The sequence below is a fragment of the Bactrocera oleae genome, chromosome 2 (genome assembly GCF_042242935.1).
Source record: "Bactrocera oleae isolate idBacOlea1 chromosome 2, idBacOlea1, whole genome shotgun sequence".
NCBI lineage: Eukaryota > Metazoa > Arthropoda > Insecta > Diptera > Tephritidae > Bactrocera > Bactrocera oleae.
Window position 1 is genome coordinate 10325920 of NC_091536.1, and position 25454 is coordinate 10351373.

At 34.9% G+C, this 25454-nt stretch overlaps 1 protein-coding gene across 1 annotated transcript in view; it reads left to right on the plus strand.

The window, feature by feature from the left end:
• nAChRalpha1 (nicotinic acetylcholine receptor alpha1) overlaps positions 1-25454 on the plus strand; it is a 67876-nt gene that overhangs the window by 31532 nt on the left and 10890 nt on the right. Inside the window, exons 4-6 of the mRNA XM_014238185.3 lie at positions 11204-11384; positions 19663-20123; positions 20209-20423. Of these exons, the coding sequence (XP_014093660.2) occupies positions 11204-11384; positions 19663-20123; positions 20209-20423 (857 nt within the window). The remainder of the gene's footprint in view (positions 1-11203; positions 11385-19662; positions 20124-20208; positions 20424-25454) is intronic.

Sequence of the window (25454 nt, forward strand, 5' to 3'; positions counted from 1 at the left end):
ATTCGGTTATTCTATGAATTTATTGAATTTCACATCATGAGCCGCGTAAATTTTGTCGAGGCAATCATTGTAAGCGCCAAACAAATTGACAAAGCATTTAATGCGCTACACGCCTGCAAAAAAAAACAAAAACAATAGCGACAGCAGCAGCTTGAGAGCATGTAAACGTACAATCGTGAGCGAGATATTAGCAGTGTGTGAAAAAACAATAAATAGCTTTTTACATTTTCATTTAAAATAAAGTTGACTGAAGAAAATTAAATTGAAATTATGTAACCAGAAGGTATGAATAAAAAATGTCAAAATACGTTATATTAAAAAAAAATAATTTCTTAACAATTTTATATATAAAAAAACTGTATATTAAAAGCTTGGAAATACCAATTAAAAAATAAATAATATTTACAGTAATAAATAATTATCAAAAAAATTTTTTTTTGTTTTCATGTAAACCAATTATTAATATGTGTCCAAATTTCTAAACAGTAAAAAGTATTTTTATATAAAGTGTATTTAAATAGTTATTTTCCTCTATTTTGTAAACCCAAAAATCTTAACAAAAAATAATTTTCAAATTTCTAATCCATTTTCTACAACAACAAGAAAAACCTTAACTTCGGATGCCCCGAAGATATAATACCCTTCACAAATACAAAAGATTCCTTACAAGAACTTATATTTCATCGGTCAGTTTGTATGGCAGCTATATGCTATAGTAACTCGATCTGAACCATTTCTTTGGAGATAACAACATTATCTTAGACAACATTTCATGCCAAAAATAGACCATAATTCATTTGTTGACGATATCTTCTCAAATGGTTTTCCATACAATCAGTTCAACACGCTGATTCGTATAATTTTGCCAACAACTATTAGCCTCAAAATGATTTGAAGCAATCTTTTCAAACAACTATCACTAGATCTAGATCTATCATCTGATCGATCATATGAACATTCTTATTTCATCAAGTTATTCTAATATTCTACTATTTACAACATTTTTTCTTAAAAGAAATTTTATTCCCAAATAACCTAAAATTATGGAAAATAGTATATGGATAGTAAAAATTGTCATTACTACAATTATGATATAGTTGTGTCATTTAAAAAATTATCTATGGGTTTCTGTTATAATATAATATAATTGATTACTAGTTTTATACTCTTGCAACATGTTCCTTGACACCTAAGCACGGTTGGCATACGAGCATTATTCACTGCTACAGTTTTATCAGCTACTGTACGCACTTACTCGTACTTATATACGCTATGCTACATATGTATCTACATGTGTATGAACATTAAGCTTTACATATGCAAATTCGCTCATAGCTGAATGCCGCTTAGTTCCATTTCCGCGAATATGACATATTTGATTACAAATATTTATTGTCGCAAACATGAAACTTTTTCAGCTCATTCACAATAGCATCAAAATGCATTTTTGCGCTTGTCGAACAGTCATACAAGTATATGTGTGAGTGTAGTCGGCTGGGGCTTCAGTAAATGCCGACAAATAATTTTAATGGCAAACAAAAATTTTTAACGAACAATGAAAACAGGTTGATTGAGTGAAATTAATTTTTAGTAGTCCGATTACGGGTGTCATAAGTATAAAAAGTGCTAAAGCCAAAAAAAAAAAATTAAAATAAAAGCACACATGCGTGCAAAACCAAAAACAGAATTGTCAACTAGAGAAAGGTTAAAACCCTAAATTAGAGCTGAACTGCATTATTTACGAGGAAAAAATTTTTAAAGTTAATTAATTTAATTATATCTATATTATGTATGTTTATAAAAAAATTAATAGAGTCGAGAAGTTCAAGCTAAAAATGTGTAAATAAATTTAAAAAGTCAGCATTATAACTAATTGCAATAAATTAAATTCGACATTTAAAAAAATAATAAAGCTTTATAAATGAGGAAAAAGTTTTTTACATAGTTAAATAAGCAATCTTGACTTTTACTCGATGGCAATAATATAATAATAATAAAAAATTAATTTGTCTTTAATTTTAAATTTCAATTAATTCTTCCAAAGTTATTTAGCGTAACATTTATTAAAAAATCGTTATTATTTTCTTTATACTTCATGCATAAAACAGCGCTCTCTACATTTTTTATTGAATTTAAAATGACAGCGCATAGTTTCTCGCACACCTCAGCAAATTTATGAAAATTTTAAGGTAAAATTTAAATACAACTAACTACAAAATGTGTGAATGAAAGTCTAACAGAAGAAGCAACCAAATAACTAATAGAATAAAGTGAAACCAAATAAAAGTTTGAAAGTTGCATATACAAACACAGCAAATTCATTTATACGGATATGTAGCTTCAATGCTATAAAGTACAATAGTTTCGTCAACTTTTGGCTAATTTGCATACCAATTACAGATACATAGAATATTTAGAAGTAAATACAAGTAAATTAGCCATATCAGCATTAATGACTGTTTAGAATGAAAAAAGTAGGGTACACTGTGAGTGCTTAAAATAGTTTTTAAATGAAAAAATAAAATAAAAGTTTTAAATTTATCACGATTTATAAATTCCTGTCAAGTAAAGAGAGTTTTAACATGTGTTTGACAGTTATGTGTAATATATTACTCTACTGTTTTCAGCCTAACCATGGGAAAATGTTTATAAATAAAATATATTTACACAAATATATTTACAAACTTTCTTTCACTGCGGCGTATTTCACTTTACTTTCTTAGCTTAAAATCTTCTGCACTGGTAAAGCACATATCTGTCTCTACTCATATATAAATCAGCAACACGACTCGGAGTATGTGCAGTATCACTGCAGTGATCGTTGGACGTGTGTATATAGAAAACAAGAAACTATAATACCTTCACAATTTTCATTACTTATTCTTAATTTTTATCCGTCAGTTTGAATGGCAGCTATATGTTGCTAAATATGGTTGTCTGACCTGAACGATTTCTTCTTGTAGCGATGACTTGGTTAATAATCAATGCCAAATTTCGTGAAAATACCTTGTCAAATAAAAAAGTTTTCGAAATAAGAATTTCCTTTGGATCAGTCAGTTTGTATAGCAGCTATACGCTATATTTGTTCGATATAGGGGGTTTCGACAAATGAACAGCTTCTTGGAGAGAAAAAAACGTCTCCAAAATTTCAAATCGTTATCACAAAAACTAAGTGACTAGTTTGCGTATATACAGATGGCCAGACAGACAGACAGACAAACATTTCTTTAATCATTATGTACATGCTTTATAAGGTCTCCGACGTTTCCTTTTCGGTGTTATAAGCATCGTGGCAAATGTCAGTGACCTATGCTGATCAACCATATAAGCATACCAGTTAGCAATCAGTATTTTATTTGTGAAATAACGCCATACTTTCTGAAAAAAGTATAGAGAAAGCACTGGAATTGGGTTTCATGAGACGTAGTCGTAGGGGCCATATTCCCGCAGTTCTGTTTCAACACATAACTAAATTGTTGAATTAATTTCGTTGTACGGACAACACGATTGGCACAGCAAAATGTTAGGATATATTTTTAGCAGTTGCTGCTTATATGCGTTCTGAATACTGCATGCAATTTAGCAAGCTAGCAAAATATATGACAAGTCTAGAAAAAATGCATGATTGAGATAATTTCTTCGATATTGAAATTATACTTCTGTCGGCTGGATTATTTTATACGTAGGTTGCCTCTTATAGGGGTTTGGTAACCCTAGTGTTGCAATCTGGCAACTCACAACTTTATCGTAAAGCTTGACATTTTTTTAATCATACATATGCAGAACGTTTGGACATACGAGCACTATTTAAGTTGTTTACATTAACTTAAAATATTCATCTCGGTTAAAAATGGTAATCTTGAACATTTTCGCGCGATTATTTTTCAAAACATTCGACGTGGATTAACTCAGCATAGTGCATCGATGGATTTAATTCAATTTTTGGTGATGAAGTTCCATCAAAGAACTATGTTTATTGCTGGTATAGTAAATTCAATCGAGGACGTTGATCATCCAAGAGGAGTTTCGCGATGGTCGTCCATAATCAGTTGTTGTCCTGGAAAGTATTGATGCTGAGCGCAAACTGCTATTGCAAAATCGTCATATAATCTGTCATGAGATTATGGCAACTACAGGCATTATTGAGACCAGCATACATTTAATAATGCATGAACATTTGACTGTAAAAAAAATTTGTTTACGTTGGATCCCACAAAATTTTTCAATTGCTCAAAAAAAGAGTCATGTCGATTGGTCGGGAGAAATGTTAAAAAACTAAACAGCGATGACATCGTGACAAGTGTTGAATCGTGGACTTACTCGTATGAGCACGAAAGTAAATAGCAGTCGAATGTATGGGTGTTTCAAGATGAGCCGAAGCTCGGTTTAGAAAAAATATATATGAAAAAATGCTTAAGTTTTTCCCAGCTCATTGTTTCTAAAATAACAGCGTTTTAGTAACGTTATCAAAATAATAAAACAACAACCAGATCGTATCTGGAAAACATCATCTTGTATAATTATATAATACTTATATTGTGCATATATATAGTAGATAAAAACATCTTACATTAACGAAATACCCGTTGCGGGTTATTTAACCAACATAACGGTAATTAATGAAAAACCTGTTTTTACGAGAAAACCTATTTAAACATGGAATTATTTCTATTTAATTTAAAAATAATTGAATGTATTATAACACACACACGCAAAATAAACGCATTGCTAACATTTATTTAAAAAAAAACTTTTTTATATCTCTGCGCTCTGTTTAAACGCGCCTAAAGCTGTGGGCGCTTCCATTGCAGGCAACTTTCGTTCGCGTTGCGACTAACCCAGATCGCGGCGATTGCAATGCGCACGACCAGCATTTTAGTGTGGTGCAACAATTAAATGGCATTTTTGCGTGTGTTGGTGTGTGAAAATTTGACAGTTTTGCTTTTTATCAGAGCGACAATTGGCTCAAGGGGAGCGATCCAATAAGGAGCACAAAAATTTAAACAACATTTGCATAAAAGCGCTGCAATTGCATGTGTATAAGTGCGTGAGTGTGCGTGTGTGTGGATGTGTGAATGTGTGGTTGTTCGACCAGCATTTCGGCAGCGCGCTCTCATTGAAAGTTTTGTAATTTACAAGCGCTCGCGCCCAACCCACAACCAATGTGCGGTTATGCTAGCATACTTTTAGGCGTGAATGCGCCTTGTTTGCACTAATTGTTCGGCACAAGTGTTGCGGTGTCGGGTGCCCGCTTCAGCATTGCTTATGCAAATGCTCGCGGGAATGTTGGCGCGCACATAAAAGCGCATACGGGGCTCAATCACCCACACACACATACGCGCATGCGAATGTGCAAATATCAAATTCAATGCATGTTTAAGCATGTACGTTTTGCATGTGCGTATGTACATAAGTGTATACAAACATGCATGTGTGTGGTAAAAGCATTCGTAAATGCTATTTCGGGCTGCATTTGGTTTTCGTTTTAACATCTCGTTGGCGCATATTTATTCAGCAACGAACATTTGTTTAGCCGCGTACCGATTTGCATTCCATGTAAGTGTGAGTGTGTCTGTATGTATGTACATACATATGTGTGTTGTGAATAAAAACTGCGTTCGGATATCAAGTATTCATATAGAACTAGCGAGGAAAATTTTTCCATTTAAAAATTGATATAAGTTGATTTTTTAAAAAATATTCCCGCAGTTATGGAAAAGTTTATCAAATATATATTTAATTTTTATTCTGTAATCCCAAATACTGAATTATAAATAAAAAAAATATCTTAATCTAACATAGCAGATTAAAAATTGAAACAAAAAATTGTATAATCCCAAAAGCCGGATTAAAAATTCCATATTAATTTACCTAACTTCCGGATTAAAGAATTAAAAAAAATTTCAATCTTAAGCATTAAGAGTTAAAAGAAAGGAGTTTGTTTTAGAAGTAACAATTTTTCGCGTTCATCCAAATCAAAAATTTATATTTTAAATTTTTAATTTTTAAACCCAAAATCAAAATCTAATTTTTAATCCCAACATCGGGATTAAAAAATAAAAATTTATTTAATAATCAAAAATTTTTGAATCAAAAAATTCGCAACCCTGCCCTGTATTTCATGCATTATTATTTTTATCAATAAAGTGAGGTGGGTTAGTCTCGCCACTTTTTAGCTCCAGATGGATTGGAACAACTTTGTTGATCTCTGATTTTTTGAATTCATCTACTATCGGAGAGAGATAAAATTCACTGATAATTATAATAAGATCTAATCGAAATCTAAACAAAACAAGGAAAGAAAAGCTAAATACGGTCGCAAACGTACCGTTTAAATTATCTCAATTTGCAAGTATTTAAGGCAGCAAAATACTTTGAAAACTTTATAATAAAATTCAACATTCATTGTTCGACAAAATTGTAAATGGATTACTATTACATTTGCTATTTTCTTAAGTTTATAGGTAATAGCCATTTATATTGACATTGCTGAGGTATACTTGAAAATATTTTTTGAAGCAATTTTGAAAATATATAACTCACATAAACGACATATACGGCATAAGGTTTGTTGGAATAACGAAAATCATCGTTATACAATCATTATATAGCATCTACCAATAACTATTGCGTAACTTTGACAGCTCGTGGCGGCCATGTTTGTTTACGGATTTGTGTCAAGTGGGTGGGTCTTTGGTCAGTGTATTCAGGAAGGTTTGCTATTTCATCCTGTTATCCGGTGGCTACTAAAATCGGTGTCCCTCGAAAAATCATCTTCACAGCTGAGGCCCATTTCTGGCTTAATGGCTTCGTCAACAAAGAAAATTGTTTTGGGGTGGGTCAAATCCCCCAAAAAACCGGTTTGTTGGGTACAGGGGTTATCATCCGATTTCACATATTTTCACACTATCGTAAGAAGGGTTGGAAATATTTGCTTTTGCTAATTTAGATCATATTACTTTATTAGTTTGGATGATATATACACTCAACTTATTGTGTGGCGGGGCCACGCCTACTATTATAGATTTTCAAACTAACTACCAAATGGCAGTTGTGCGTCTTAACTTGCAGCTTAGCGGTGGCAATTTATAGATTTTCGATTAAGGGCGTGGGCGGAAGCACGCCAAACAGAAAATTATGTTAAAAGCAAAATAATCCTAATTTTCATAGGCATGCCACGGTCGACATACTTTTGGACGAAAAATTAAACTACAAGTATATCCGACCAACAACGGGTATATGAGGCATTGACTACAGAAGTAAAAGAACTAAAAAGCTGAGATTTGAAGAAATGATATATTCCCACTTTACTTCGCAAAGAAACACATTTTATATATATTTTCAAAAAAATTATATACCACCAAATACAAGAACTACGAACGCTTAATTGGTTTCGTCTGACAGTTACAGTTGGCCGCTTTTCACGAGCGATAAGTGAAAAAATAAAACGAAATTGCCGCCAAAGATCGTCACGTTCACAGAAATGTACAGGAAAAAGCACTTTGTCGCATAAAAGGCTGAGCGAGTTGTGAGACCGTCTGGTGGGTTTAAGCAATTATGCTCCAAAGAACGCAAAGCTAAAACACATCGCAACCCTTGAATAAATGCACACATGTGTATGTATATATATACAGCCACGTCCATCCATACTTGTACATGCACGCATCTATGTAAGCATGTAATACTGCTCAGCCACCATAATACTACCGCGTTTGACGCGTCACAAAGTGACGCAGCACTTAAAGAGCTCGAAAACCAAGAAAACACATATTTACACTTCGCTGTGATTCTACGCACACACTTACGTGTGTTTCATTTATTCATTTGCACCCTTCAAATTTCACTCGTAGCCAGCTCATATTTTACTTCGGTTTGCTTCAGCATTTCCTAGCTTAGGTTGCTCATTACTTACTACTTAGCTGGTTGTTTAGTGGCGGAAAGTTTGATGTGTGTACTTATAGTATATGGATATGTGTGAGTGTAAATACCATGTAGGAAAAAATTGGACAATATAAAACTTGTCAGAAAAGCGGGACAAAATATACGTAACATAGAATTCCTCTTAATAGTTTGTCATAGAGAGAGCAATAAGATTCGGGGCTATTGTGGTAATGAATTGTCAAAACTCGAATTTAGGCGCTTCAAATGTATGGTACCTTTACCGAACTTGTGCTAGGCATTTGAACATAATTTTCTCTGTCTCGTCTTCCAGTAGTACAACGAAAGCAAAAGTGGTCGGGCAAACTAAAGATAAGATTGCCGGAGAGCTCCTTACAGAAAAACTTTTCTCCTAGCTTCCTTCTAGATCCAAGTTTGCGTTAATGCAGTTGAAGGAGGAGTGAATTTCGCGTGTCCTTGTTTGGACCCCATTCATATACCCACCTTCCTTAAGCCTTAGAGTGCACTTCGCAGCAATATAACTGCCAGCAATGTTTACGGGTGCTATTGTTGGTTTAGTCCACAGTGCACCCGAGAATACGCCTATCCACCAGGCGAATACACCATAGCAACATTATTGGCTTAACTACGGTTTCTTAGAGCCGAAACATCACCTTTGGTGAGAGTCTCCACCTTTACGCCATAATTCCTCTACAGCAATATAAGGCAACCGATGCCGTTCTTATTCTCTCTTCAATATTTGGCCTACATGGAAGTTTTCTATCAAGGATAAGCACTAGGTATTTTCCCTTATCAACAGTTTGTAGACGTGAACCTCCGAGAGAGGGAAAGAAAACTTCTGAGATCTGATATCTCCTGGTAAATAAAATAATTTCAGTTTTGCTTCATTTGACGTCTTAAACATTTCTCCTCCATAATTAATTCACGTAAAAGAGGATACTGCAGGTTTACGGAAAGCGTCTCGATGTATTCGTATTTTAAGTCAAGGTCTTCCCTAATCGATTGATCGATTTGAAGGGAACCTTCTAAAAGCAGACGGCCTACTGAGGGTATATTGCTATGTTTAAATATGCTGGAACTGACGCTAACTCCAACTACAAGAATGGTTTTTATAAAACGCAGGCAGTACTATATTAACTAGAAAGCCTCTCTCTGTCTCTCTTTCTCTTCACTTCTTATTCGAAAGTGTTCTCAGTTCCTACAGGATATGCATGTGTGTTAGATTACTTCACCCATACCCACTTTGTTTTTATATGCAATGTCGTCTGCTACTTATTGTCTGCGATATCATAAAGTTGCCTCTTCTCTTGCTCCACATATATGACTCGGTTGCCAACTCTGTCCTCTTCTTACTGTTTGCCATTTCTATTCGCGCTTAATTCCACCAATTAATTTTCATGATGATCCAAGAAATTAAAATCACTCAAATTGTGGCGGAGCGTATAACGAAATAAGTATGTTTGTTTGGTTATCTCCAACTCTAGCCAGAGTCTAGATTAGGTGAACTGGTTAGGCGTGTGATTATTGCTGACACCAAACTCATTTCTGAAGCTTAGAAGCTCCTCACGCCATTGATGACTTGCAGCCAGCAAAATCCCACCACCGCCCAAAGTAGCATAAGGCAAAACCTTTGAAGTTTGCGCTGTCTGCCAAGTTGGTCGTAGTCGCTCTTTTATCTGCTGCAATGTGCCACTTAGTGATGGGTGTCAAAAGCGTGTTGAAAGGACGCGCGACACATTGTGCTATGCTCTTTACGTATGTCCTTTAAAGACATGCAGCGAAGTACGTTCTGGGATTACGTCACTCGTCCAGCCGACAAAGTATCAGGTGTGTGGTGCGTTGCCCGAGTAGCATGGTGAACTTCTGCTATTATAACTAAAAGTGTAGCGCTTTTGCCAGGCAGTGATGTCGATGTATGTACGACATATCACATCTCTAATGGCATTTGTGTTTGCTAAATATTTTAATTGAAAGTTTTACTGATGATGAGCTTAATTTGCCAACATTTTTTAGTGGAGCAGTTAGTTCTTTATTAGCAACACTGTTACTTTGTTCGTTTTTGAACATTTTAGATACAACTAGTTTAATGAAACTACTAAAGTCCAACAACAAATAGCCTTAGTCTTCCGTCACAGGCTTACATAAATATAGGAATAGGAGAGTTAAAGAATAGTATAAGGAGACGCTTTCGCTAAATATTTAGCCTTTAAAAGTACTTGACTTCTGCAGGTCTTCCAAGTAGAACTTTATAATCTCAACTCAAACTTTTGTTCTCCAAGGGATTTTTTCAAGTTTCGAAACAAAAGTCTCGAGAACCGCGGGGTTTGGGCAGCAGTCCGTAGCCTAATTCGACCAGTGAATGAATTTTTGGTTCCTTAAATACGGGAGTTCTTCTCATTATCAAAATATATCTAATTAACTCTATCTGCTAGCAAATTGAACCAGGAGTTTTATAAAAGAAATTATTAACTTACCGTTGAAGACATGACAGAGTCATACAAACAGCATACAAAAATTAAAAAAATATATATTTTTAATACTAATAGTACATTACTTCTAATTGTTCAGGCATACGAGTAACCTTACTATACCTATATGGCATAAACTAAGAACTGTTGAATATGGTTTAAGAATGAACTAATAAACTATTTAGTAGGTGTGGTCTAAAAGATATAAGATAAAAGAAAGGACATTCCACCAAAAAATAAAATGAGTAGCATTTTCTATTTGTGTACCCTGAACAGGGTATATTAAGTTTGCCACAAAGTTTGCAACACCCAGAAAAAACGTCGAAGACCCTATAAAATATATACATAAATGATCAGCATGATGAACTAGTCCCTCAGTTTTTAAGCTATCGATCTGAAATGTTGCATATCTCCTTTTCTTACTAAAAAGACGCTCGATTGTCGGAACGGCCGATATCGGACCACAATAGTATATAGCTGTCATACAAACTGAACAATCGGAAACATGTACTTTTATGGGAAACTTTATTATTTGACGAGATATCTTCACAAAATTTGGCATGACTTATTTTTAAGGCAACAATGTAATATCCGCAGAAATTGTTCAGATTAGATCACTATATCATATAGCTGCCATACAAATTGAACGATCGGAATGAAGTTCTGTGAAGAGTGTTTTAGCTTCGGTGCAACCGAATTTAACGTTTTTTCTTGTTTACCTTTATTTTGCATTTATTTGTGCAAATTAAGCAAAATAATGATTTTAACATCAAACTATATTAACCCTTTCATGCACAAAACAATAATTGCCGTAAAATTCACTTTTCTCTTTGCAGCGCTGACGGCAATTACGAAGTGACAATAATGACAAAAGCAATTTTACATCACACCGGCAAAGTGGTGTGGAAGCCGCCTGCCATTTATAAATCGTTTTGCGAAATCGATGTCGAGTATTTTCCATTCGATGAGCAGACGTGTTTCATGAAATTCGGCTCTTGGACATACGACGGTTATATGGTGAGTTTAGTTGGGAGAAAATATGTCGATAATAATAATAAACATGTAATTTAAATATTGGAGCACATAAGCAAAGTTTTGAAAGGGGTGCAAGTTTTGAAAATAATCTTCCACAAAATATTGCTTTGAAATACTTTCTATAAGTTGCTGACGAAAGGAGCCATACTTAAAGGAGTTTTATACAAGAATTTAATATTAACGAATTGTTCGCAAAAATCTCAAATTTTGAACGAATTTAACAATTGCGATCTTCATGAGACTTTCTTTGTATAAGTTTTAACGAATTATGAGAGATTACTTTAACTTAACGTTTAGAACTTCAGTCTATAGTGGTTTTAAATTGTCAAGCCCTATCTTTACAAAAACTAGTCACCATCAAAATAATTTTATTTTTGTTAGAGGGAATATTTGAGCATTCTCCTTGTCTTGTTTTAGAGAGATATAAACTAGTTGACTACGATGACAACCCATTTTTGCGATCATTTCTTTCTCACTCTAGCTAAGTGATAACTAACTATAATAACCAATAATTGAACATGTTGATTTGAACTGTTTCGTGAGGGTATAAATTTTACTCCCTGAGTGAAATACTCCTGTTATAATAATTTCCTAATATTAGGTAAAGTAAAAAGTTCGTTCGGTTTTTTATTGATTTTTCAAAAGATAATAACTTCGTGTACATATGTCCGATTTAAGAAAAATATGCGCCGTTTTGTTCGTAAACTTGTTGCCAACGAGATACCAACTTCATTATACCCCTCTCGTAGAAGACTGCGTCCCTATTGCCAAAAAACTTGGAGAGAAAGATGGTAATCACTTGGTGCCAGGTCCGGACTATAAGGTGGGTGCATTAGAACCTCCCATCCGAGCCAGGGAGCTTCTGGCGAGTCACCAAAGACGTGTGTGGCCTGGCGTTGTCCTGATGGAACACAATTCGGCCTCTGTTGATCAAAGACGGCCTCTTCTGGATGAGTGCTGCCTTCAAGCGGTCTAGTTGTTGGCGGTAGAGGGCCGAATTGAGCGTTTGGCCATAGGGGAGCAGCTCGCAGTAGATGATTCCTTGCCCATCACATAGCAAAATCTTCTTGGCCGTCAATCAGGTCTTGGCCACCATCTGGGCCGCTTCCCCGAGCTTTGACCACGACCGTTTGCGCTCGATGTTGTCATAAGTGACCCCTTTTTCATCGTCAGTCACAATCCGCTTCAGAAACGGGTCGATTTTGTTGCGATTCTGCAGCGATTTGCAGATGGAAATTCGGTCCATCATGTTTTTTGCGTTAGTTCGTGTGACACCCAAACATCTAGCTCCTTTTTGAATCCAAGGTTATGCAAATGGTTCCAAACGGTTTTTTGGCTTATCTTTAGTTCCTCAGCAATTAAATAAGTGCTCTCGTGACGGTTGTTTCCACTATTTCCATGATTTTATCGCAATTTTCGACGACAGGCCTCCCGACGCGTGGTGCATCTTTGACATCGAAATTACCGGGACGGAACCTAGCAAATCACTTTTGTGCTACACGTTCGTTTACAGTATCGGGCCCATAAACTAAATTAATGTTTTCAGCCGCTTTGGCTGATTTTTCGCTTTGATCGAATGATCTTTGACGAGCGCTCACAACGAACTGAGTAAATCAATCGAAAAACTGTCAAAGACAAACTTTTAGCGCGAATGAACACGTTTTCAGCGCCGTATAGTATGACATGATGCGACACGTAACACTAGTACTATGGACAATAACGCCATCTCTTACAAAAAAACCGAACGAACTTTTTACTTGACCTAATATTATGTTCTACGAAATTACATCCTTTAGCATCTACTTGAATGGGAATCTATTATATAAGATATATGATTAGGTATATGGAAGATAGAGGTAGTAATTACCCGATTTTATCCATTTTAGGCACAAATATCATTATCATTAAAACATGCTTTCTAATTTTCATTGAGATATCTCACTTTGCCGATAATGCGATATAAAGTCAGCCAGAAGGTCAAATATATGTATATTAATTATATGGGGGCTAAGGGAATTATTGTTCCGCGTCAACGCAATTTTGACATACAGGCATACCAATATAAGAAAAGGATTACCTTGGAATTGACGTAATATTTCTCATAGATTGACTGATATTTTCGATAAAAAGTCAGCTATACACACTGTGGTCTATATATTCGGTATGTGGGAGTTTGAACAGTTTTGGTCCAATGTTGACAATTTTTATACGCAAGATAGCACACCTTAAAGGCACACCTTAAAGGCACACCTTAAAGGCACTATTTGCGCTAAGTTTTGTCCCGGTATATTAACTGGTGCTTGATTTGCTTACTGTTGTTATGTGATTGAAATTGGTCGAGTAGGTCCGAGATATGGGATTTCACTTAATTCCATTGTTCAAATTTGATACCGTTTGTTATCTCATTTTTAAGCCAAGCTTTCGCTTGAACGGACGGACGGACCAACAGACGGGCAGTCACTTGAAATTCAACTCGCCTTGTTATTCTGATCATTTATATATATAATATATAGCCCTATATTTATCTCGATTAGTTTTAGGTGATACAAACAACCGTTAGGTGAACAAAACTTTTATATTTCGCAACAAGAGTATGAAAATCTATATAATGATTTCTTGAAATTCGAATAATGTGGATATATAGTATATATACGAGTAAGTTTGTCTCATAACAAGACCATAGCTAGACCTGGAAATATCATAGGTTGAAATTTCTCCATTGATGAAATCAGTATTTCATTCAAACCACTTTTGCGGTCCTTACATTTGGTCTAAATTGCCTCATTTCACAAGCTTATGAAACCAGTAAATTTAGCAGGCAGCCTGTCTCCATAGAAATACTAGTTAACATTGTTAGCTCGAAATTTGTTTCTTTTTTGTTACACTTCTCCTCAAGCCTAAAAGTAAAATTTGACAATTCTATACATACTTCTGAGCATCAGTGTTAACACGTGTTTGTGCGTGTAACAGACACAACTGCATTATATGTACTATGACAATGACATTTTGAAAAATATCCAACTGTCAAAATGTGTGCAAGCATCACATTCATATAAAATGGCAGCACACAAAAGCAAATAAACTCAAGCTATTGCGTGTAGGTGTGCGAATGAGGAGTGGTTGAGTGTAACGAAGACAATTGAATGAGGGACAAGGGACATTTGTGTGAGAGAATGCAATAAGACAAATGTCAATGATGTCAGACAGAGTGAATTTAAAGAGGGGCGTAAAATGACAAAGTGAAATGAAATGAGATGAAATGAAGTGAAAAAGTCATAGGCCACACGAGAGTGTCGTGCTGTGTGCTGAAAAATTATAACAAAGAAAGAGAGTGCAAAAAAACACAAAATATTACAACAAAAGAAATAAAGCTGAGAAATAATGTGAGTGATTTGAAATGAGTTTTTATGAAAGCGCCTGGATAGGATGCGAGGTGTTGTGTAACATGTGGGGCAGGCCGCAACTGTTGCGTTGCTGAAAATGATATTTACAATTGCCTGGGCGATAAAAAAATATGGAGTGGTCGGAGCACAAAAGAAATTATGCTACAATAAAAAAGTAACAAAAAATGGCGGAGATAAAAAGTGAGTCCGAGCAAACTTCAAATAAAGGTTTTGAAAAAAAAAAAATTTTATTCACTGCTTTTTATTCACATCTGTTGTAACAGTTTTTTATTAACTTACTTTTCTTGTATTGTAATGGTTTTTTCTTGATAGACATATACACATTTACAATATTATACAAGTGTTTTATTGAGATTTTTTTTACTGCTTGTAATAATGGTGTAGAACGTTGTTTTCATAACGGGTTATCACATAAAATATTACTTGATTTCTGAAAATATAATTACTCTTTTTCACCAGAAATCATTGTGTCTAATATCTAAAGAATGTTGCTTCATATCATAATATTTAATATAATTTTTTATTACCTTAGTTATCATTTGAAAATAGATATGACCGAAGTCGTCTTTATACCAACTTGAAGTTCTGTCATGAGTCCACAATTGAATAGCCGGCAATAAATTTGATTACAATAAAATTAGTCAAAAACTTTACTTAATAGTAGGGAAAACCAGCAGCGCAAGTCAATTTCTGAACTCCCTCTCTATTACGAGCTCACAATCGACAAAATATGACAATGAATTGTAACTTCCGGGAGTTATTTGCAGCTGTTCAATCGTACCAAACCCAAAATTTTGTGCCGAAAATGTCATTTCACACCAGAATCCAATCGACGTTCAACCAAGTAATAATCAGCTGTCAAAGATATGGCGTCCGGACTTTGGTATGCACATAAAATAATTTTTATAGACTTTTAAAGCCACGATAGCAATTTTCATGTTCCCAGAAAAATGTTAACGCTTTTATGTTATCCCGGTATGTCCATATCGTGGTTGAGATGATGTCATTTGAGGGGACTTGTCGACTATTTGGGATTTATATCGTAGGAGCTGTCAGAAGGTAGAAAAGGAAAAGACTATAAAACATCTTCTATGCGATTGCAAGACTTTGTATAGGAAAATAATCGCAATAATCGCTCGAGGGTTTCTTGACGACGTCTCACGGGTTACACAGATAAAACTTTTCGTATTGATGAGCTTCTAGGGTCCCCGCCGTTTTCTTCTGGGTGTTACAAACTTTATGGCAAACTTAATATACCGAGTTCAGGTTGTAAAATGTTATAAAAGATACATATGCTCAAATCTTTCATAGATATCAAGATATCCGTGCCAACTCATTTATAAAAAATGCATTAAGGCACTTTTTGTTATTATGTCCGATAGCTATTAAACTATTATATGTTAGGTTTATCTATACTAAATCTGTATATATGTATATGTTGAAGAAAGTGCAAAAATATGCAAAGCAATGGGAATAGCACTACCACTCACTTACGGCTTCGAGAGAATGCTTCTAGCAACCATAAAGTCTATGCAATAATAACATACTCTGCTTTATAATCTAGGGTAGGACGACGTATAGTTGTGCCTATACTAGAAAAACTTTCACTTAATAGCTTCTTTTTTTTTTTTTTGAATATGAGAGACTCAAGGCATATACACTAAAGATCAGATTTGACTCGGACAGGTTTATTTAAACTGCTTGCGCATATAAATCCAAATAATTTTTTTGTAAAGTGTGATCTCGATATTTCAATAGTTAAATAGTTGTAAGCTTCTATTTTCTTCTTCTTATATCATAAAACGCTCAATTTCGAATGTACTAGTAAAGTCTAAAATATTCTTATATACAAACATATATTATATAATATAACAGTATATATTATATTTCAAAATGTATAGTAACATGTCAACAAATAAATGGACTATTACACTTTCATCCGAAATGTTCAATCAAATAAATGTTACGATGAGCTCAGCGTAATCAATTTACTATTAAACTTGATTGGAAACTCAATACAATCGACTCTTACAAATAACTCAACCAATTACCAATGAAACACACACACACAAACATACATACATATATAGACGTATATGTATTTGATATTTTCCGTAGTAAAGTGAAATACGAAGACGCTTTGAAACTGTCTTCAAAATAAGTTGAGAGAAATACATGTAACAACAACAGCAACAACAGTAGTCATCAATAAAAACAAAGAACAAAAAAACTATTGACTGATGAAGCAATAAGTTTGCTGAGAAAACAGAAAAAAATAACGAATAAACTTGCGCTTTGACAAATTTTTGATGGAAACCGGCAGCTGGTAACATATATGTATGTGTGTGTTTGCATGTGCGTTGTGTGCTTACAATCAAATAAATTTAAGCATTTTCTTAGCGTTCTCAATGTCTTTTTCTGATCGGCACAAAGAAGCGCACTAACTAAAGCTAAAGATTGTGTTTTTATTAAAGGTCAGTATAAGTTTTACTCAACGGACCATTCGTCGCGGCTTAGAAATTAAAGAATTAAAAAATAATGAATTGAATAAAATTGTGTTGCTATATGTGTTGCCTATTATTTTGACTAAAACAAATCTTTCCGGATTTTGCCGGAACAAATGTGATCACCTTATATTATACCTTATGCACCATGTACTGAGCATTCATACAGTACACCATGTCGTATGAGCAACACCGAATGTATAAATCAGTTATATTAATGTTCAAGTCATTGGATATATAATTTAACTGCGTATAACTTTTATAGTAAAAGTTTTATGGAAAAAATCATCAAGACATATTTTGTAGAGCGAAACATTTTGTATTAGAATATTTTTTCCTCATTGTTGTAGATCTAGTTTTTTTAATGGAAAATATAGAAAAATGCCGCGCTGTGTGCAATCTTTGGTTAAGCTCACTTTTGGTTAAATGGGTACGTCAATAAACAAAATTGTCGCATTTGGAGTGACTATAATCCTCAAGCCACTGTTTAGACGCCATCACATTCTCAATAAGTTACTGTAAATGCGTAAAAATGTTAACTAACCGAGGCTAAAATATCTTTCACAAATAAAGAAGTTTGATCGTTTAGTTTGCATGGCAGCTACATTACAGCTATAGTGGTACGATATCGGCGGTTCCGAAAAATGAGTAGTGTTTTTTGAGAGAAAAGGCCAATAACGCATAGTGTGCGCATTATCTCGCGTCGCGTGCCTGTAGTGTAGTCTCCGAGATCGGGCGAGTATACGAAGACAACCTCAAAGAGGTTCCTAATGCTATCAAGTTTTTCTTTATAGGTGTTAAACAAGTTTTTACTTTACAAAATAAAAATACAAAAATTGTTTGTTAATTTTATAAACATAGGACAGTTTGTATAGTTTGTTCGATTCGCTTCTCTCTATTATTAGCAATAAATATTGGAGTTCTCTAGCTAACGAAATCTACGACAGCTTGGATATTATAGCTGGATAAATGGTGGCAAGTGCCAGACCATTTTACCTCACTGCTATCCCCTTTAACTGATATCAACCAAAAGTTAACAGTGCTGTATACATTACGGTAAGCACTATTTAAGGTCTCGACGGGGACTCCATATTCATTCGTAGCTTTTCTTGTCTTAAACTTATTCATGTTAGAGATAACACGAAGTTTTCTACACATAGAAAATATTGAAGAGTTAATCATATATTCGATTTAACAAACCGAGGTTCTCTACACAAATGTATAGTATGAAAACTCTACAAGTAAAAGTATTTGCGCCTATCCGTTTCTACCATATTTCTGATATTTGAAAATTCCGGTCACATTCATTTAAGCGCTTTCGAATCTTTGTATTCAACATATTCTTTCACGCTTTTTCCTTTAATAATTCCTTGTGTACTTCGTCTTATTTCACTGCCTCGGATCGCCAACAAGGGCATGACAAATGCTAACAGTCAAAAGATTATCGCCTTATCATATTTTTACAACACAGCAGGCGCACGAACTTGCCACTGTCGCTTGCCGAATAACCACACAAACACATAACTACAAGTACCTAAGTCTACGTATGTGTTGCATGCAACGTTGCATGACAATGCAGTATTCGCTGCCACGAAGGATATCAACGAAATTGAAGCGCATGAATTGAAGGCATAAAAAATTCCCTCTGTCAGTCAGCAGTCAAGCCACACTTGTTGTTAGTCCTGAGGAATTACCAACATTTAAGTTGTTGTACAAAAATAAACAAATAAACGTGGAGATGTTGAAGAAATAGTAAGTAGGTGGGAGGTGTGAAATTTATGAGTTGAATGTCTTAAAACGGCATGCAACAGATGGATGTAACGAGCATCGACATGAAAATCTGAATGCATCACATTGATAGAACGGTGTCAACAAGTTTGATGTGCTGAAACGAAACTGAGCTTTCTACATAATGTTAAAGATTACATATGTAATTTTAGTTGCGATTGGCGATTATTGGCAAGGTTTGTCATATTTTGAGTTGGTTAATGTCTTTCCTCATTCATTCAAATGGAGTCCAGGTACTTCACTGAAATTAGTACATTCTTCAATTGGCAAGTTTTAACATGTAGAAAGCTTTAAGCTTTTTTAAACAAGCCTTTCCAAGTCAAATATATATAATATACATCAAGTTTTTGGAAGTCATCTGTTATAAATTAACTTTTAAAAATTAACTTTCCCTAAATTATTGGGTGTTGGTTATGTTCTCTACTTCAACGCGACCATAGATAAAACTTTTTCGATCGAAAATTGCTCAATTTGTTAGAAAAATATTCGAGTTCAAAAATGTATGCAATTAATAAGTTATTATATTATAATTACTATTTCTTTCGCTTTTTACTACTTAAACAGGTGGATCTGCGCCATTTGAAGCAAACAGCGGATTCGGATAACATCGAAGTGGGCATCGATCTGCAGGACTACTACATATCTGTGGAGTGGGATATAATGCGTGTGCCGGCTGTGCGTAATGAGAAATTCTATAGTTGTTGTGAAGAGCCCTATTTGGATATCGTTTTCAATCTGACGTTGCGTCGCAAAACACTCTTCTACACTGTCAATCTAATCATACCATGTGTAGGTATCTCATTCCTATCGGTATTGGTCTTCTATTTGCCCAGCGATTCCGGCGAGAAGATCTCACTTTGTATCAGCATTTTGCTATCGTTGACGGTGTTTTTTCTCCTGCTCGCCGAAATTATACCGCCAACATCGCTGACGGTGCCGTTATTAGGCAAATATTTGCTCTTCACTATGATGTTGGTAACGCTGTCGGTTGTGGTCACCATTGCGGTGCTTAATGTTAACTTTAGGTATGTATTACAAATTTATAAGCTTAGCAAAAATAAATTTTGTATTGCTAATATTTTCTGCACTTTACTCTCGTGCTCTTTATAGATCGCCTGTGACACATAAAATGGCGCCATGGGTACAGCGTTTATTTATACAAATTTTACCTAAACTCCTTTGCATCGAACGACCGAAGAAAGACGAAGCCAACGAGGACGATCAACCGCCCGAGGTGCTTACCGACGTCTTCCATTTGCCACCGGATGTGGATAAATTCGTGAATTACGATTCGAAACGATTTAGTGGCGACTATGGTATACCAGGTAAGTTCTTAAGAGCACATCTTGAAAATACTAAATCTCACTCAAATGAAATTCTGTAATAAGTTATAATTTTTTATCAATGAAACTTAGTAACTATTAGTATCAACTTTGCGAGAAAAAAGTGAGGATTCTGAAGTAGCTACGCACATATTTGAATATAATAACAGAATTTATTCTCAGAATCCCACACCCCTAAATCAGAGCTATTATTCTTAACATGCCTTCCGTAATTACCCTTTATAGAAAACAAAAACAGTATATTCGTAAGTTATGAGGCTATATTGTAAAGATTTCCTTTATCTTGCTGCAAGATTGGATTTGTGTGCGTTAGTGTGTTTTAACATTACTTTTAACTATGCATTTAAAATTATACAACTTTGCTCTATATCTAAAAATAGGCTACTAAGATACTAGAAAGATGCCAATAACTTTGTGGAAGTTATACTTTTTTTTTTTAAGCAGAACTATTGTACGTCTGCATCCCTTAAAGTTTTAACAAAAACTACTCTTTTACGTAGGTTGCCATTTATATTTCAGGATTTGGCAACCTGAGTGTTGCAATCTGGCCACTCACAACTTTATTGTTAAGTTTAACATTTTTCACATACTCAGAACGTTTTGACATACGAGCGCTATTCGTGTTGCTTACAGTAACTTAAAATATTCATATCGGCCAAAAAGTGGAATGAAATTGCAAACATTTTAGCGCATTTATATTGTACAACGTGGATTAACTCAGCAGCCAAAGCATCGATGAACTTAATTCAATTTTTGGCGCTGAAGCTTCATCAAAGACCAGTGTTTATCGCTGGTATGGTAAATTCAATTGAGATCGTAGATTGCACCAAGACGAATTTCGTGTAGGTCGTCCAAAATCAGTTGTTGTCCTGGAAACTATTGAAGCTTTGCGCAAACTGATGTTGCAAGATCATCATATGATCTATCATGAGATTAAAACAACCATAGGTAGTATTAAAACCAGCATACATTTAATATTACCTGAATATTTGCCTGTAAAAATAATTTCTTCACGTTGGATCTCACACAATTCTTTAATCGCTCAAAAAAGGGGGTGTCGAATGGTCGAGAGAAATGTTAAAAAACTAAACAGCGGTGCTTTGAAACATGTCTATGACATCGTGATAAGTGATGAGCCGGAGACTCACGCGTATGAGCACAAAAGTAAACAGCAATCGACTGTATGGGTGTTTCAAAATGAGCCGAATCCAACAAAAATTGTTGCGCACGAAGCACTTTCAAGCAAATGGTTGCTTATTTTTTCGAAAATACTACACATGACGCAATCATATCACTAGAACAACGCAGAAAAGTAAGTTTGAGTGGTACACAACCAAGTGGGCAACGTTTTTGACACGTGAGAGGGCGCTTAAGTGGCAAAAGTGCTTCGACAATTACTTCAAACGCATGAAACAGTATATAGATCTTAATGGAGAATATAAAAAAAAAATAATGCGATTTTCGATTATAGATATTTGCTTTTTGGTCTCTAATCCCGAAATATAAAAGGCAACCTAAATCGTTTAATTTTAACAGTATATAAAAATGCTACAGCTTTGCTCTTAATCCACGAATAGGTTGCTAAGATTCTAGAAAGATTTCATTAACTTTGTAGAAAGATGTAATTTTGGAAACCCCTTCTTTATTTTTTTTTTATTCTAAGCGAAACAATTGTATGCATGCATTTTTAAAAGGCGAAACATCTATTCAGGTCTATCTCTATCTGTCAGCAATTTCTCTTTTCTCTGCTCAATATGGTTGAGCTTTCCTCTCTTTTAAAAAATTTTACTTGCAACAAAGTTGGCGAGTTGAATTTGATATAAAAGCGTATGCAATTTCGTGGTATAAACGCTTTCCTCAGTGCTGAACAGTGAACTTGTAATTTGTACATATTTTAGACCAGTTTTACCATTCTTAATCGCTGAAACGATAAATTACCGTCGCAGAAGAAAGCAAAACGCTTTTTATATTATTATTTTAGAAACTTAGGACATGAAATAGAGTATAACATAAATGTTTATGGAAAACGAATAGCATGAGCGAGGCTTAAAATCAAGGAATCCCTAATATGTAATTGGCGCAGAAAGAAGCATTTCTTCGCTAAACAAAGCTTGTGTATTGCAAACTGTTTGGTATAGTTTGTTTGATTCGCTACACTCTAACGCGTTGGCAGCTTATATATGAAACTATCACTTTTGCAATAATAAAGTTTTGTTGGAAAGTTGATAGCTGTTATGCATAACTTACGCTCAAAAAATCATATGAGTTATAAGAAAATCTCAGAATATACTGCAGGCACTTTACAATGCTATATGTACATAAATTCCGCAACATACAAACACACTCGGTTGTTGCTCCCTATATACTCGTACTAAAGGCAATTAACTCGTACCCCACAAACATTTTCCATTGAAACATTTAATGTGCCGATGTAATAGAAACTTCTTGTTGCTATCATGTTCAACACTTTTTCGACTTCACTGGTCAATGCCTTCTATCACATTCACCCACACACACACACACACACACTATCGAGCGCGCGCACACATGGATCACTGCACTCCAAATAAAACCACTCACTTTTCGACAACTTTATACAACTCCGTCGGCTGTCTTGCTGCACAACTTTGGTCACTGCCTTATCCTTAGCCGATAGCTGTCTTGATGTCTTTGCAAGGCTTTTACTTCTACTCCAATTTTTCACTTATTACGTTATACTGCTTCATTTTTAATATCCCCTTTGCTGTAAGTTTGCTTCATAAATTTGCTCGACAATCATTTTTCATGTTGCAATGCACTTAGGCTACTTCTCTTACGACACACACGCACGACAATCGTGCCAAGCAACCGAGTCTTGCTCTAACGCCACATAACACTTAATACAGACCCCGTTAATATCTTTAGATTGCTTTATATTGTGTAAATCTTGAGTAACCATTTAACAAACGGCATTTCTGTGCTGCTGCGCATTCGGCAGTTACTCGACACTAGCGTGTCTAGCTAAAAGCATGTGTGTATGTGTATGTGTTCGTGCTTTCTCATAGTTTCAGTTGCATTTTTCCCAACAATTGCCGCCAAGCAAAAAAAGAAAACTTCAATAACTATTGTCGCGGCCGCCTGCACTAGCACCCGCCGCCTCTTCACCGTTTGCCACCATTGTGGCTGCCACAAACTTTTGTCACATTTCATTGCTGACAGCCGCTTGTTCGGCTCAACCTCCTCAGCGCTTGAGTAATGGCGCATCGGCTGTGTAAGATTTCCAGCTCTAATTCTACTTTTCACATTTTATTACTTTTCTTCATTTCATCTGTCGGCCTCTCTTTCGCGCTCTCTATGTGTCTTGTTTCAACTCATTTCATTTGACTTATTTTTGTTGTCGCATATTTTATTACCTTATTTCTTTACAGATTTTAATCTGGCGTAAATTTATGAAAGTTTCCCGCGCTTAGTGCCTGCATAGCTCTTTGCTGTTGAGTTTCATTCACTGCCTCCTTTGTTTTCGCTCTTTCACTTTTCCGCTCTTTCAGTCTATCAGCTGCGTAAGAATTTAAATTAAGTACGAGTTTACATGCCACATTCGCTAAGCGTCATGCGCTTTGTTGACTTTGTTGTCATTTTCATGAAACTATTTAACTTTTTATATTTTATTTGCATTTTGTAGCACAAGTTTCAGTTGCCAAATGTTTTCGGTTACATAGTTAACAGCGATTTTTATCTATTAAGGCGCGTTGTCAAATTAATTGTGCGCCATTAAAAGTTTTCCGCTGGCGAAAATATTCCAGCTTTTTTTATCTCGATAATGCTCACGAAACTATGCATTATCTCTGTGATTTTCCACTACAACTGGTATGCAAATTAAGAATGATTACTTTGTGTGTAATGAATAAAGTTAAGGGAACGCTCATTAATAGCAGAAATAAGTTTGGGGATTTATTTGACTATTCTTCATAACAAATTTATATACACTGCCTTTTATATTTCGGGATTATAAAACAAAAACAAATATTAATCGTCGAAAATTGCTTTGTTGTTTTTCAAAATATTCTCTATTAAGATCTATACACTTTTGCATGCGTTCGAACCAAACGGCGAAGCACTTTTGTCACTCTGATTGAGATATCTCCAAAACATGCGTTCACGTGTCGATAAACGTTGACCTCTTAGTTTATTTTTAACGTACGGAAATAAAAAAAAGGCATTCGGTACCAGGTCAAAACTATACGGTGAATGACTCATCAAATTCATGTTTTAAGTGCATATTTTGTTGATGTGTGAGAGTTCGTATTTTCGTCGTGATGAGTGATCCGTTTTCGGTGGTTGGTTTTCCTTATTTCTTCGAAGATAAGTGGTAAACAAATGGTTGTGTACCACTCAGAGTTTACTGGTCCGCGTTGTTCTAGTGGTATAATTGCGTCATGTGTAGTTTTTTCGAAAAAATAGGCAAATATTTGCTTGGAAGTGCTTCGTGCGTGAACACTTTTGTTGAATACGGCTCATCTTGAAACATCCATCCACCGCTATCTCATTTTTTAACATTTCTCTCGACCAACCGACACGAGCCTTTTTTTGAGCAATTAACAAATTGTGTGGGATCCAATGTTAAATGCGTGCTGGTCTCAATAATGTCTATACTTGTCTCAATCTCACGATAAGTCATATAACGATCTTGCAATATCGCACAGCATCAGTAGTTTCCAAAACAACAACTAATTTTGGACCATCTTCACGACCTCGATTGAATTCACCATATCATCGATAAACATTGGTCTTTGATGAAGCTGCATCGCCAAAAATTTAAGTAGTTCATCGATTAAATTGTTAACTAATTTATTAAATTAAGACGCAATTAGGCAATTAAATGGCTTTGAATGCCCTATATAAAATGAATAGTTAAAAATCCTTATGCAACCACGTAATTAAGAAAGTGCCTTAATTTACTCAATTAGTAGTTTTTTTTTTCTAACCGCTTGCATTTTTAAGTTGACAACTTTAGTCTTATATATTATTCCAATG